Source organism: Chaetodon auriga, chromosome 24 (genome assembly GCF_051107435.1).
Source record: "Chaetodon auriga isolate fChaAug3 chromosome 24, fChaAug3.hap1, whole genome shotgun sequence".
In the NCBI taxonomy this organism is placed as follows: domain Eukaryota; kingdom Metazoa; phylum Chordata; class Actinopteri; order Chaetodontiformes; family Chaetodontidae; genus Chaetodon; species Chaetodon auriga.
Window position 1 is genome coordinate 9,322,117 of NC_135097.1, and position 12,740 is coordinate 9,334,856.

The window sequence follows — 12,740 nt, forward strand, 5'->3', positions numbered from 1 at the left end:
CACAAGTTTGAATTTGTGCTCGCGTTCGTTAGTATTTGGATGAAGTTGGACTAAACTGTCTTTTGAATCTTCTAGTCTGTTCTACACAAAGGAGTTTCACATAAGAGATGAAACCCTCTAAACTAGAAAAGGCAAAACCAGCTAAAGAAAATTTGAATGTGCAGCCTTACACTGAAAGTCACAGGTTGACATCTTCAAACGTTAACTGTTTGCATCAGAAATGTTACATGTTGTCCTCATTGAAAGAAAGCTCGTTTGTAGTCTGTACAGTTTTATTTGAAACCATTTCTTAACTAAATTTACCAAAACAATTACACTATCATGATGTATAACGTTACTGTGGTATGAAATTCCATAGATGGACAACAGAAGCAATATCGCCCAACCTTAGTAAGAGCCGAAAGCAACTGAGAGATAAAGCTCTTGAATTTTTCATTTGAATCCCTTTAGGTAGCTGAATTGTCATTTTGTATGTAAGCACTTAAAGCAGGTGAACTGACATTTGAAGCACAAGCACAGAAAGCAGTTCAACTGTCAGAGGAAGTGTGAAAAATGAAGGCAGTCAAAATTTCAGCTGAAGTGAAAGGGGCGGCGACAGTTTAAGTGCATCGTAAGAAAAAAAGAAATTAAATGTTAGTCGGTGCATTTGATCTTTCCGTTGAACAGTAAAAATTAATAACCTTTAATTGTCTGGTGACATTTTGTAAACTGCAATGATACTAAACTTTTGGATAACATTGCTGAGGACGGGCTGTGACAGCAAGTTTGCAAGAAGAGCCAGAAAGAGTATTTGCCCTTCAAACAGAGCATTTAACATTCGTCACTCCCCGTCCCATTCTATTAGGCCAAAGACTGGCTTTGTTAGAACTAAAACACAGGCAATGTGACATAACGTGCACAAGAGATAGATCTCCAAAAATTGAAGGTGACACTTTAAATTGGTGGGCATTAAGGTAAGATTGTTAAAGGCGGCTTACTTCTATAGGAGACAATTTTCGTAGAAAAGCCCACCCATTACCTATCCCTCCCATGAATAACTTAGCTGCCCTTGATGACACAACCCTGGGACCATATTCTCATTTTCCCTCCATCGCTGACCAATTTTAGCAGATATACATTGATTTGCAAAGAGGGTTGGCGAGCGCAAGTGTACCTTCTGTCTCTTCCGGAGAGTGAAGTTCTTCCACAGGAGCAGAGTGAACTGCGTCAGGAGACCCATTACGGCTTATCCTGGCAATATCCTGCCAAAGCGTCGCTATGGCAACTGGCCCACTTAATAAACCCTGGAGGGAATAAAAGGTAGAGTTTGGTTTTAATACAGAGGAGCAATGCATCTTGGGGGAGTGCCACTAATCATTCACTTCCCCAGGCCTCGGGGCTTATGGTGCAGCACCTGTTCTAAGAATTATTATCACCTAAACTCAGCAAATCTCAGGATGGGGCCATGCCTCAGCACGTGGATCTACAGCAGAAGAATCTTTATTAAAGACCATGCGGTTGTTTTACTTAATGTACTGAATATAAAGCTATTAGGTCAAAACCAAAATCTCTTTTCTTTTCCTCTTAAAGGAGGATGAGGCAATGTAAACTGCGCTCCTTGACTCATTAACCACCGCTGTGCTACAAATTCTCTGTCAATTAATCAGTCTTTTTTTTTTTTTTTTTGGTGAACAGAGCAAATTAAAAGACAAAGCCTACATGGGCATCAGCCTCACTTCTCATGTGAACCAAAGATTGCTGTTAAATATTTATTGCAGGGTTTTACCAGCCACTGAACACTGATTACACAGATGATAAACAAATAGATCTGCCGTGGCATTTTTACACTGCTACATCAAGTATGACCTTTATTAAAAACTCCACGACTGACAGTCTCTCCTTTGACTACGGTTCATTCAATGGCCGACTGTGAGGTCCGATTCATTAATACAGGAATTTTAGAACCTTTTAAGTCTAATGATACAATTGAGGGTTTTGCTAATTTTCAGTTGGCCATTTAAAATGCTTTCCAGTGCAGTCAGGCTGTCCCCTCTGACGTTTTCACCCATGGTTAGGACCATTCATATATGTGATGTAACCTGTCATGTATTTCACAAAAAGCCAGTTAATTTGCTGTAACAACAACAACAACAACATGTAAGTGTATTTCTAAAAACTGACAAGAGAAAACATCTTAAATTTTGTCAAATTGACACAGTAGGGGTAGTTGGGTCTAATCCATTGCTCATTTTGACATACCTTAAATATACATAAACATACATTTGCAATATATTAAAATATCATATTAAATGTATTTTAATATTTCAGTTTTCCTTCATTCTTCGTTGCATGTTGTGGACTGGCAGCCACAGACTGAACAGATACATTTCTAAAATACACATTTGAGAGTATGCATTCGAGGTTACATTCGAGAACAAAAAAATAGCCTTTTTTTTTTTCCAATTATCGACTTATTAATTGCTACTATTCCAGGTGCATTACCTAGCTGTGTTTAAAACAGGTTGCAAAGCACTTCCACTAATGCTCTGTGGAGACTTTTGAGATGAGAGGATGTGTACCAGGTGGGGCAGGTGGGGATGGGGATGGGCTTTTTAGCCCAAGGGTAGTCCTGACAAATGTGCCACCATTTAACGCTCCATTTCCTCTTTCTGTACAGGTTCCATCTTCCTTCTGTGTGTTTACATTATTTACTGCTACTTCATGGATGTTTTATTTACTGTCATGGGAAAATTGAGGCTCCCTCACTTCCGAATGTAAGTAAGAGCTCTAAAAGGATAAAGACTTACAGCTCTCAAGGCCATTTAATAACCTGTTCCAGAATATTGGTGAAATGGTAACTGGCTCAGCACAGACTCCTCTGACTAACATGTTGTTTTGTTGGCAATAGAATCATGCTAATCATGCTATTACTGCTGTTGTTGAGCTAACAAATGCACTGCATATTTTTTCACATCTAATAGAGAATGCTGTTGGATCAATGTGCTGCAATCACATGTTGGTTTTGTTGTAGTCTACTGCTCATTATTTGCTTTAGCTTTCGGTTCACGACTTACTCTGCTTATATTTGGAAGGACGTGGTGGTTGTGGAACTGAACAAGGGCAAAATGGCCTGGGCCTTAACATAGAGGCCGAATACACGCATGACCACTCCACTCCATCAGTGCTTGTATAATTGAGTGTGTGCTAGATTCACTGCACCGCTTTCAAGCCTTGTCTTTTGAAACATGTAATGTGCAAGAGAAGGACAGCCCGGTACCACCTCCACTCTGAAATCACGTCAAGCATGAAGGGTAAACAACATCTCCAGGAATATACTCAACCCATACGTCAAAAATGAGTGTGTGAGCTGGTATCTGAGAGAAGAGTTGTGTCTGTAAAAGACGGTGTGTGAATGTGTGTGTGTGTGTGTGTGTGTGTGTGTGTGTGTGTGTGTGTGTGGGCGAGTGTTGTGGAAAAGCCCATCTCAAGGACTCTTTTTCAATTCCACATCTAAAGAACAGATAACAAGTAACAAGAGAGGGTATGATTGTGATTTGCATTGCAGCCGCAGTGTTGCAAAACACAATGAACACAGTTCTCCAGAGAACAAAAACCATACAGTGTGAAGAGTGTTTTCCAGATCATCATTTTAATCTGTGACTGGGAGTGCAGAGAATAATTGAAATAAGTTCTTTTTGCGACTTTTTGGACCCGTTTTTTGTGGCCATCAGGCGCTGGCATCAGCTTTTCACCGTATCATTGGTTCCAAAGAGGGCCCCATGAAAGGAACCAAGGGAGGAAGAGAGGAGAGAATGTCGTGATATAAAAGAGGTAAAACTATAGAGAGAGTATAAGTGCTGATGCATGGCCGCCATTTGGAGACTAGAGACAGCAAAGTGCATTATTTCAGCCCGTAGGATGATCGAAAGAGTAAACAGATATTTGTCATACACCATGAGAGCAGAGGACGGCAGAGAATGTCTGCGACATCCGTTACAAGGGGGCCGCTATAGCCCTCTGAAGGGTATAATGGTCCCTGTGCCGCTTCATTCAATCCATCTTTTTTCTCTTTCTAACTCTATCTCTATTATGGGATCCTCCACAACCTTGCTGCCACAGGGATTCATACTGTACGCTGTGAGAAGGTAGATTCAGACAGAGGTTGTTATACATTTGATGATCTTCGACACTTGTCCTGTTTAGATGTCATATTCAGGTTATTGGTTTGCAAGTGAGCAGTTGGTTTTTTTTGTAGTTTGGGTTTTCGTCTTTCAAAAACTAGCATGATTATTGTGGTAACTTAATTAGTGCACAATTTAATCACCAGCACGACTCCTGATCTTGCTGGTTTAGTTCATTGCATCCAGAGAACTTCTGAATTATTGTAAATTGTAGCGTATAATAGAGATCCTGTTGCACAGCAGTTCACTCTCAGTTCACTCTGAGCTCAGTATGAAGGGTGGAGTTAGCAAGAAATCGTATAAATGAATATGGTAAGAAGCTGTACAAATTGCAACACTGAATTACATAGTGAAAATATAATGTTTGATTCATCTGAAGACTACAGGAATAATATATTTTCACCACTTATCAACAGTTGCATCTGTGATTTACCAAGATGCTTTGAATATGGAAAACTGTCAATCTGCGCCTTCGCAGAGGAATGCAGGTTGAATTTAACACCATTACAATGGTTTCTACCTGTGACCCAGTTTCACGGCTAAAAAAACTAAACGCCCATAGAAAACTTCCAAACCATCCAATAACCCACTTCTTCTCTTCCAATTCATTTGCTCAGTATGTTCTTCAACGCTCATTTATTTTCAAAAATGCAGCCCAATACACAGCTTCCTTTTGTTGCATTGTGAGCATATGAATCACAGAACCCAGACACCCTGGATACTGCACATTTGTCCAGTCTTGGCCGCTCCAGTCCAAAGCTGGTGATGTAACTCCATATTTGGCACCAATGCGTTATTACATTGCTTTCATTTCCAATTCATTGCTACAGCTATAGCCATGCTGCTACAGCTCCCGCTTTTCCTTGTCAGATTCAGTTGTACCTTTTACAAATATTTAAGCCACAGTCTCAGCCAGTGGTAGCTCCAAGCTCAGGTCCATGGCCACAATATCCATAGGCTTTTTACAGTATGCACTGTGCTATCTACTGCCAGTGGTAGCTTAAACCTCACTTATACTGACTATCAGCACCCTGTTCTCCCTGGGGTGCCTCTCTTGCCTGCGCAAGCTCTGCCAAGCTGATACAGAGGAGAGTTTATTGACCCAAAGATGGATCTTGATTATCTTTCAGACCCTCACACTAAATTCTCAGCAATAGGAGCACAGAGTCCTTCTGGAATACACTAATTGGTTTTGGAGGAAGTTCATCTTGAAATCTCAGCCTTGTCTACACTATCCGCACATTGCTACACAGCAGCAACGCATGCTTTGAAAAGGGCAACGTGGGCAGTCTGCTTACACAAAGCACATTAGATATCTTAAATGATCAGGCGTAAATACCACTACCGCAATTCCCCCCAAAAACTGGGACTCTGTGTAAAACAAATAAAATAGAACTTATTGACATACAGTGGCAAGTGAGTAGAAGATGGACTGAGTCATTAAGTTAAAGATCAAATCTACAACAAAGATTAGAGCAATATTTTCGTTTAGTGCAATTTTAGAGGAAAGAAAAGGAAAGTTGCAAAAGTTTGGGTACCCCAGGAGATTTGAGCACTCACATAACTTTTACAAAGGCTTGATAGTGCTATGGCCTGTTCACCGTCATCATTTGGAAAGGTAAAGTGAGGCAAATTTCAAAGCTTTTCAAATACTGTGACTCCTCAAGCCTTGTCTCTACAATCAGCAGCCGTGGGATTCTCTAAGCAGCTGTCTAGGACTCTGAAAATGAAAATAATTAATGCCCACAAAGCAGGAGAAAGTTTTAAGAACACTGCAAAGCCATACCAGTCAACAATGGAATTTGAAAATACAAAGGCACAGTGAATCCAATCCCACCGCAAGAGATAACCACTGCCTTCAGAAAATTGGGGAGGTTTGCTTCTGGCCCTCTTCCTTTTTTGTTATTTTGATAGCTAAAAGAAATATTGCCTAATATATTACAAACATGTGTTATCTTTAACTTTATACTGTTAGGATAATAGATAATAGGTCATATTTTACTCACTCAATCTTTTGACCAAGTGCACTTAAATTATCCCAACTAAAGACTGGGAAAGTTGTGGAAAGCTCCAGAAACACCTGTTTGGAACATTCCACAGGTAAACAGGCTCATTGCTAACAGGTGATAGTGTCGTGATTGGGTATGAAAGGGGCATCCCGGAAAGGCTCAGTCGTTCACAAGCAAAGATGGAGCGAGGTTGAACACACGGCTGTATAAAGGATTTTACGACATGAGCTCACGAACACTTCATAAAACTGTTGTTTGCAAATGAACTTTTTTGGAACTCATCCCAGACTTTTGCTCTTACGGTGAATCTCCTCATGGTATATTTACAGCATATTTTCTGACGAGAGATTTAACACTACACAACTTTTTTGCACCATATACTCCCTTTAATCAGCGACTGTAAGCTGTGATATTGGAGTCTGTTAGAAGGATATCGCCAATATTAAGTCAGTCATTTCAGGTAATTAGTTCAGAGAGGCAATATTTCTCAGCTGTGTTAACTGTGCTTCCTGGGGCAACCTGTCAATCACTTTTAGCAGCTAATTACTCATTCATTAGGAACAAATGAAAATGATAAATAAAAAAAAGACTGGATAAATGTTAGCACTTAATGAATCATTAAGACATGTCATTCAAGAAACTATTACGTCACACATACAGTATACAGTATCAAGATATACCATAGTATGTGGCACCTCTTTACTACTTGTTTTAGTACTCTAGCCTCAGTGTAAATCATTAGCAGTACAGTAATGTTGCTCTGTACAGGCCAAAGTTCACCATCTTTCCCCCTTTGACTCAGCAAACAAGCCCGCAATACAAGCCTGTTCAGATTTCCTTACTGGTCAACCACTGTAACCAAACACGACAAAAAAGTACCTCATTTTCTTCTGTTATTGTGTAACGCAAAAGTTATCCACCGAAATCCTTTATTTCCTTCTCAGCTCCTTCATTTCCATTTTAAAAGCAGCCAGCCCGCAGACTGGTTTATTAAACGCTTTCGAATAAGATAAGCAGTTCTCAGGGCACTCTACGTGATCCACTACAGACAAGACAGGCGGAGGAAAACAGAGACAAGTGTATAGATACCCAAGCCTGAGCCCCAGCTAGCCTCGGGAGAAGAGAGCAGGCTACAATAACAACAACAGCAGCAGAAGAAAGACAGCATCACAGGAGGTTTGGCTCCAAAACATGTGTCCTGTTAGAGAAAACAAACTGTCAAAAACAACCTACCTCCAAGCTGTTTGGTTTTCACCCATCAGCACATCTTAGGGCCAGGAGATGGATTTGACCAGTTTTAACTGCCGGCCCTTATGACTCACGCAAAAGCCACGCGTTTCCCCTCTTTTCCCTCTCTCTCTCTGTCACAGTCACATACACACACACACACACACACACACACACACACACTCCCTGCCTACTTCTACCTCTTGCCATCCCCCTTTACCTGGAGTCATAAAGTATGCAAATGACCTCTGCTGAGCCTGTCATAGCGACTGTAGCCACAGTAAAACCACTGCCAGGAAGCACACAGGTGGTGTACATTACACAACATGTTCCCTTAAGCTTAGCCCTGTAGCAGAACACATATGTCCGCTCCTTGTAGCCCCGTCTGAGTCACCTGACAAGGCAAGGAGGGCGAACAGGAGCACTGCCCTACATTTTGCCGGCCTTGTTTTTTTGCATTCGCGGGCCACGCAAGTTTGTCTCACGGGGTGTCTCACAGGAAACTTTGAAATTCAGTCACCTGTTGACTTTGCACAAATTATTCATGAGCTAATTAGTCCTTAAAACTCATCTTTTTTTTTTTTTTTTCTTTTTTTTAATAAGTGAAGCATCAATTAGGGGAGTTAAGAGACCAGATGGGATCATGGGAAGTGCGTTTATTTACCGTGAGACAGAGCCAGGCTGAAAATGTTGATGATGTTGTTGATGATCAACTGAATGCGTCACAAGAGGGGAGCAGCTAAGTGCAGTGACTGTAGGGTTTTATAGCGGCTATATAATTTGGTAACAAGGGGACTAAGAGTTTATTATGCCAGGTGATAAAGAATAATACCAAAGGTGCACTGGGAGATTATAATTATGTAGATGCGACGGGTGTTTAGACAGGAAACAAACAGGGAGGCTTCACACTGGGTATTTTTGTGTTCATCATGAAATGTGTCACCAAAAACATTCTTCATCCATCCAAAGCCAAAGCAGGGCTGCTTCATCAGTCCCATTTTTAAAATCTACTACATTTGATTAAGATTCCTGGAATTCATGTGAAGACCGCGTTTGAAACCACAATTTAAGGTCCGACAAATTTGAAGTATTAAATGAGGTTTTAAAAATACCAGGCAGGTCTTCAAATAACAGAACGGTGAGCCGAGACAGAACCCGACAAGCAGACTAATATATGTTAATTGTTATCATGACGGATCAAACTCCTCTCCACCAGTGCTCTTGCAAACTACAAGAGAAAACTTTTCTGTCCCTCACAATCACTCAGGGGTGGAAACTTGTTCACGAGGTGTAGGTCCGCACTCTCAATTCGGTGCACACACTCACATTCATGGAACCCAGGTGAAACCTCGACTGCCCAAAAGTAATTGCTTCGACTAATGAAGTGCTGCCGCTCAAAGGTGCCAGCGCGGTGGAGTGCACCTGCTGTTCCCAGGTCAGTAAACCCCGTATTAGTCTAGCCATACTAATGAAAAACAAGGTGCACATTCGCAAAAGCACCACCTTGTAATTTGTTTCTTGCATACCTTAAGGAACAAATGATAATGGGAACACAACCTTAACCTGACTAGAAAAAATGAGCCAAGGGCCACAAGCTGAGGACCTGGATGAACATACAGTGAGTAAAGCAAAGCAGAGGAGGGGGGGAAAAAAAGCTAGAATGAAAGCAAATATTTAGTATAGCAAATAGTTAATTTAATAGTTTCGATCTCTGAGGAGCTCGATGTCAGTACATAATTTACCGTCTTTGGGATGTCTGTGTGGAATGATGGGCAAGTTATTTCATATTCTTAAGAGGAAAGCAGAAAGCTCGAATAATTCAGAAGCTGCACGATGCGTGGCAAAATGAACCGGGGTATTTGGATCAAACATCAAATTCTTTATCAATTCAAAAAAGTGAGATTAGCAAAATAAAGCAGGGAGAAAAGCAGTCTCAAACCAGTTTATGCTACTTTGCAATACACTTGCATAATCGCACACGGCTATACCCACTGGTGCTCCAGTCACCATCACACCACTCAAATCATTACGGAGCACTAATGTTTGCTGTGATCTGAGGAAGCAGGAATATTCCTTACCACTCAAATATAGTGGAGGGAGTAACAAGCTTCTTTGCAATCCTTGCTGATTTTATTGCCTGCTCAGGGGAACTCTAGTGCAGAAAAGTTCACTGACTTACTTATGTGCATCAAAGTTCAAGCTGGCACTCGTACTTGGTTGGATCCTTGTGTGCTTGCATTTCAGTCAATTAAGAAAAATGATCACAAATCAGACACAAGCAAGAACAGTCAGCATCCCGGGTTTGCTTAATGTGAGCGAGCCAGATTGAAAACCACTGACATCTCACCGAATCTGTGCTAGCTAGCTAGCTGATTTCCTTCTGCCCTTATTTTCTACAATCTCTCTCCCCCTGTTGATGAGGTGAGGAGTAAACACACAGGTCCTTGTTAACCACGTTCATCCGGACAGACCGGACAGCTGACGGACACCGGCCAGCGGTAAACTTTAGACAGCCCTATAGGGTCACAGCTGGCATTTTGGCTTTCCATTCTGTGTTGTGTCTTCCTCTTAGCAGGTGGAGAGTTGTCCTGGGGAAAAGAAAACCAGAAAAGTTGAGGAAAACAAACAACAGCCTTCCTCGACAGATGCTGTTGCCTCTTCCTGACTCCCGGCCATGGGCACAATAGTGTTTGTTTTGACTTCAGCCAGCACAGCCCACACAGACTATGCAGAGGAAGAACAGCACTTCTTCTTCTTTTTTTTTTTTTTTTTTAAACTCGTGTAGTCTATTTTGACACCACCACTGTATGGACTGCAGTGAGAACATCGTGTAAGAAAAACAACACCTTGAAATTTGGACTCATGAGGCCATTAGACTCAAGAAGAAAAACTGTTCCATCATTTCTTCGCCAAGTCTATAAGCGCCCAAAGATACATTTGGTCCATTTCGTTTTGCTATGAGACAAGAAAAATAAAAGTCTAATGCTTCAACATACAAGGTTGATCAAAAAGGAAAAAAAAAAATGGATTAGACTTCAACCAGAGAAATCTAGCTTCACAAGGTTAGCTGAACAAAAAATGAGATCTGCGCGGAACATCACCTTTTTAACACCCCACTCACCACAACAGGTAGCTGCTGTGCATAGGTTGAACCAGGAAGGACATGAAATGAAAATGTGGAAAAGAACTATTGTTCTGTTCATTTGAGGTTCCTCCGAAGCCTCATCTGAGTGACAAGCTAAAAGGCAATTTCAGATCTGCTTCGTAAGCAAGCAGCCTTGTACAAATCAGCCAGCTACCTTACTAGTACCCACAAATTTTCCACTATGGCGGCAATTGTAAGTACGTTTGCACACTTTAGCTCTCAGATGGACTGGTTTCAGGATTAACCAGTCATCCTGGCTCCTGAGTTCTCGACTTAACTTTGCATTAACCTTGAGAGCAGCAGAGCATGCAGTAGATCAGACTCAGTGCATTTTACGAACGCTCCTCTCTAGAGTACAAGGAACCGCCTGTTGCTTATTCACGGCAACAGGCCTTTGGATTTTCAGCACAGCTGTCCATTCTCGACTGTGAGTTGCGGTTAAAGTTCCGAAAAGCTAGTCAATTTGGGAGTTCATCATTACAGATTCCCCTCCCATTCAAACAGTGGTTCAAATTTTCAATGAAAAGTGACAGCCCTCCGAAGGCAAGACTTATTTCAAAGCAGCATTTGTCAGTCTGATCAAAATCATGAAGACTTCAAAGGATATTCGAGTTGTCTGTGGACAGGTTAAACAGGGTGACATTAATATTACAACGCACCTTAGAGAGACTCACATAGAGAGAGTTCACGGTGCTTTTCTGTAGCTCTTTAGCACTGCAGTGTATGAAAACTTGTGCTTTTCATGTTTTTGTGTCCATGTGAATGCGTGACATTAGGTACTGACTTTTGCTGTGGGGGGTGACCACAGCAACTTCCTCGTGCATGCCCTCTTTTGCAAATGTCTGTGGTGGGAAGTCAGTGAGGAATCACATTCTTGTCACTGCACTAGTGGCTCCTGCTGGTGTGTCTGACCGGCTACACAAATGGGGACAGGATCTGCCGGGCTAGCACTGCATATCATGCTGTCCAGATAAAGCTACTTGCTGACAGCTGAAAATAATCAGCTAGTGAGTTTATGTTTAACAGTGGAAACACATAGTTGCCGACACCATCCCTTGGCCAACAGTGGGTGTTAATGCAGTGTTTGGGAAACTAGCCCTAACAAAATAAGCGAAAAATACAATTTTTCTCCTCTGTGCATGTGGACAGCTACTGATAAATGTGCTAATCGTCCGCCAAGCCACAGCCAGGTGTGACACCTGCTGCCATACTGGCACACAAATCCACAGAAACAACAGAGCCAACCCATCTATTTGTCAGCATATTGGTGGGGCCACAGTCAGCAATGGTATCATGTGCAGTAGTTGGTGCTGCTCCATCAGTTTAGCTAGCTGGGGCATTGGCTTGTATTGGTGAAGATTTTCTTTTAATCAGACTGAAAGACTGTTAACAAGTCTTTTGGGACCCTGGGTGCAATTCTGACAATATCAGAGTGTTATCAATAACTGCATTGGATGATATTGGTATTTGTTGCATACATGACCGCAATGCTTCCACTGACTTAAGCAAGATGCAGTGCTGTATTCTCAGTAACAGCGCATGAATGTGTTTTATGTTTTTTAAAGATAAATGATTTACAAATCATCAGGGGTGGACTTGTAAACACAGCGTTACTGACTCAGACCTGTGTGCTGAAGAACACTTTCAAAGAAGGAATATTTATGCTATCTATTATATGGCTCCAAACTTTTAACTCCAAGAAAAGTTTCACAAATGTAACATCATGCTGTTTCACAGTCTTCATTTTCAAAGCAGGGAAAAGACAAGACAAAGCCAACATTTGTAACAAAGATAAAAGCAGTTCTAATGAGAATTTCTGCTTTTTTATCTGTATCCCTGGTGGAAATATAAGCTATGCTACACTGGTGAATTGTGTGCCTGTGTTATCTGTAAATACTTAATTTTCAGTCTCAAAAGCTAAGTTTAAACAAACAGGTGCCTCAACAAGAAGCGCCACAATAAATACTGCAAGGTTAAACTTTCATTTAAATCCAAATGATAAGCAGTTTGTACCCAGGCATCAAAAAATGAGCGAGACATCAAGCTCTCATTTTCACAGGAATAAAAACTGCATGCTGATACTCAATCTACGTACTCATTCACCTGAACAGTCTCAAGAATGCTAAAATTAAGATATACACACGTATACTGATGTGACATGTGCTGATATATTCTCATCTCTGAACCTTATCTGAATTG

The 12,740-nt window shown here is 41.2% G+C and overlaps 1 protein-coding gene across 1 annotated transcript in view; it reads right to left on the reverse strand.

Moving 5' to 3' along the window:
- LOC143316892 (phospholipid-transporting ATPase ABCA1) overlaps positions 1-1,219 on the reverse strand; it is a 128,237-nt gene extending 127,018 nt beyond the window's left edge. Inside the window, exon 1 of the mRNA XM_076724670.1 lies at positions 1,154-1,219. Within this exon, the coding sequence (XP_076580785.1) occupies positions 1,154-1,219 (66 nt within the window). The remainder of the gene's footprint in view (positions 1-1,153) is intronic.
- Positions 1,220-12,740: the final 11,521 nt, after the last annotated feature.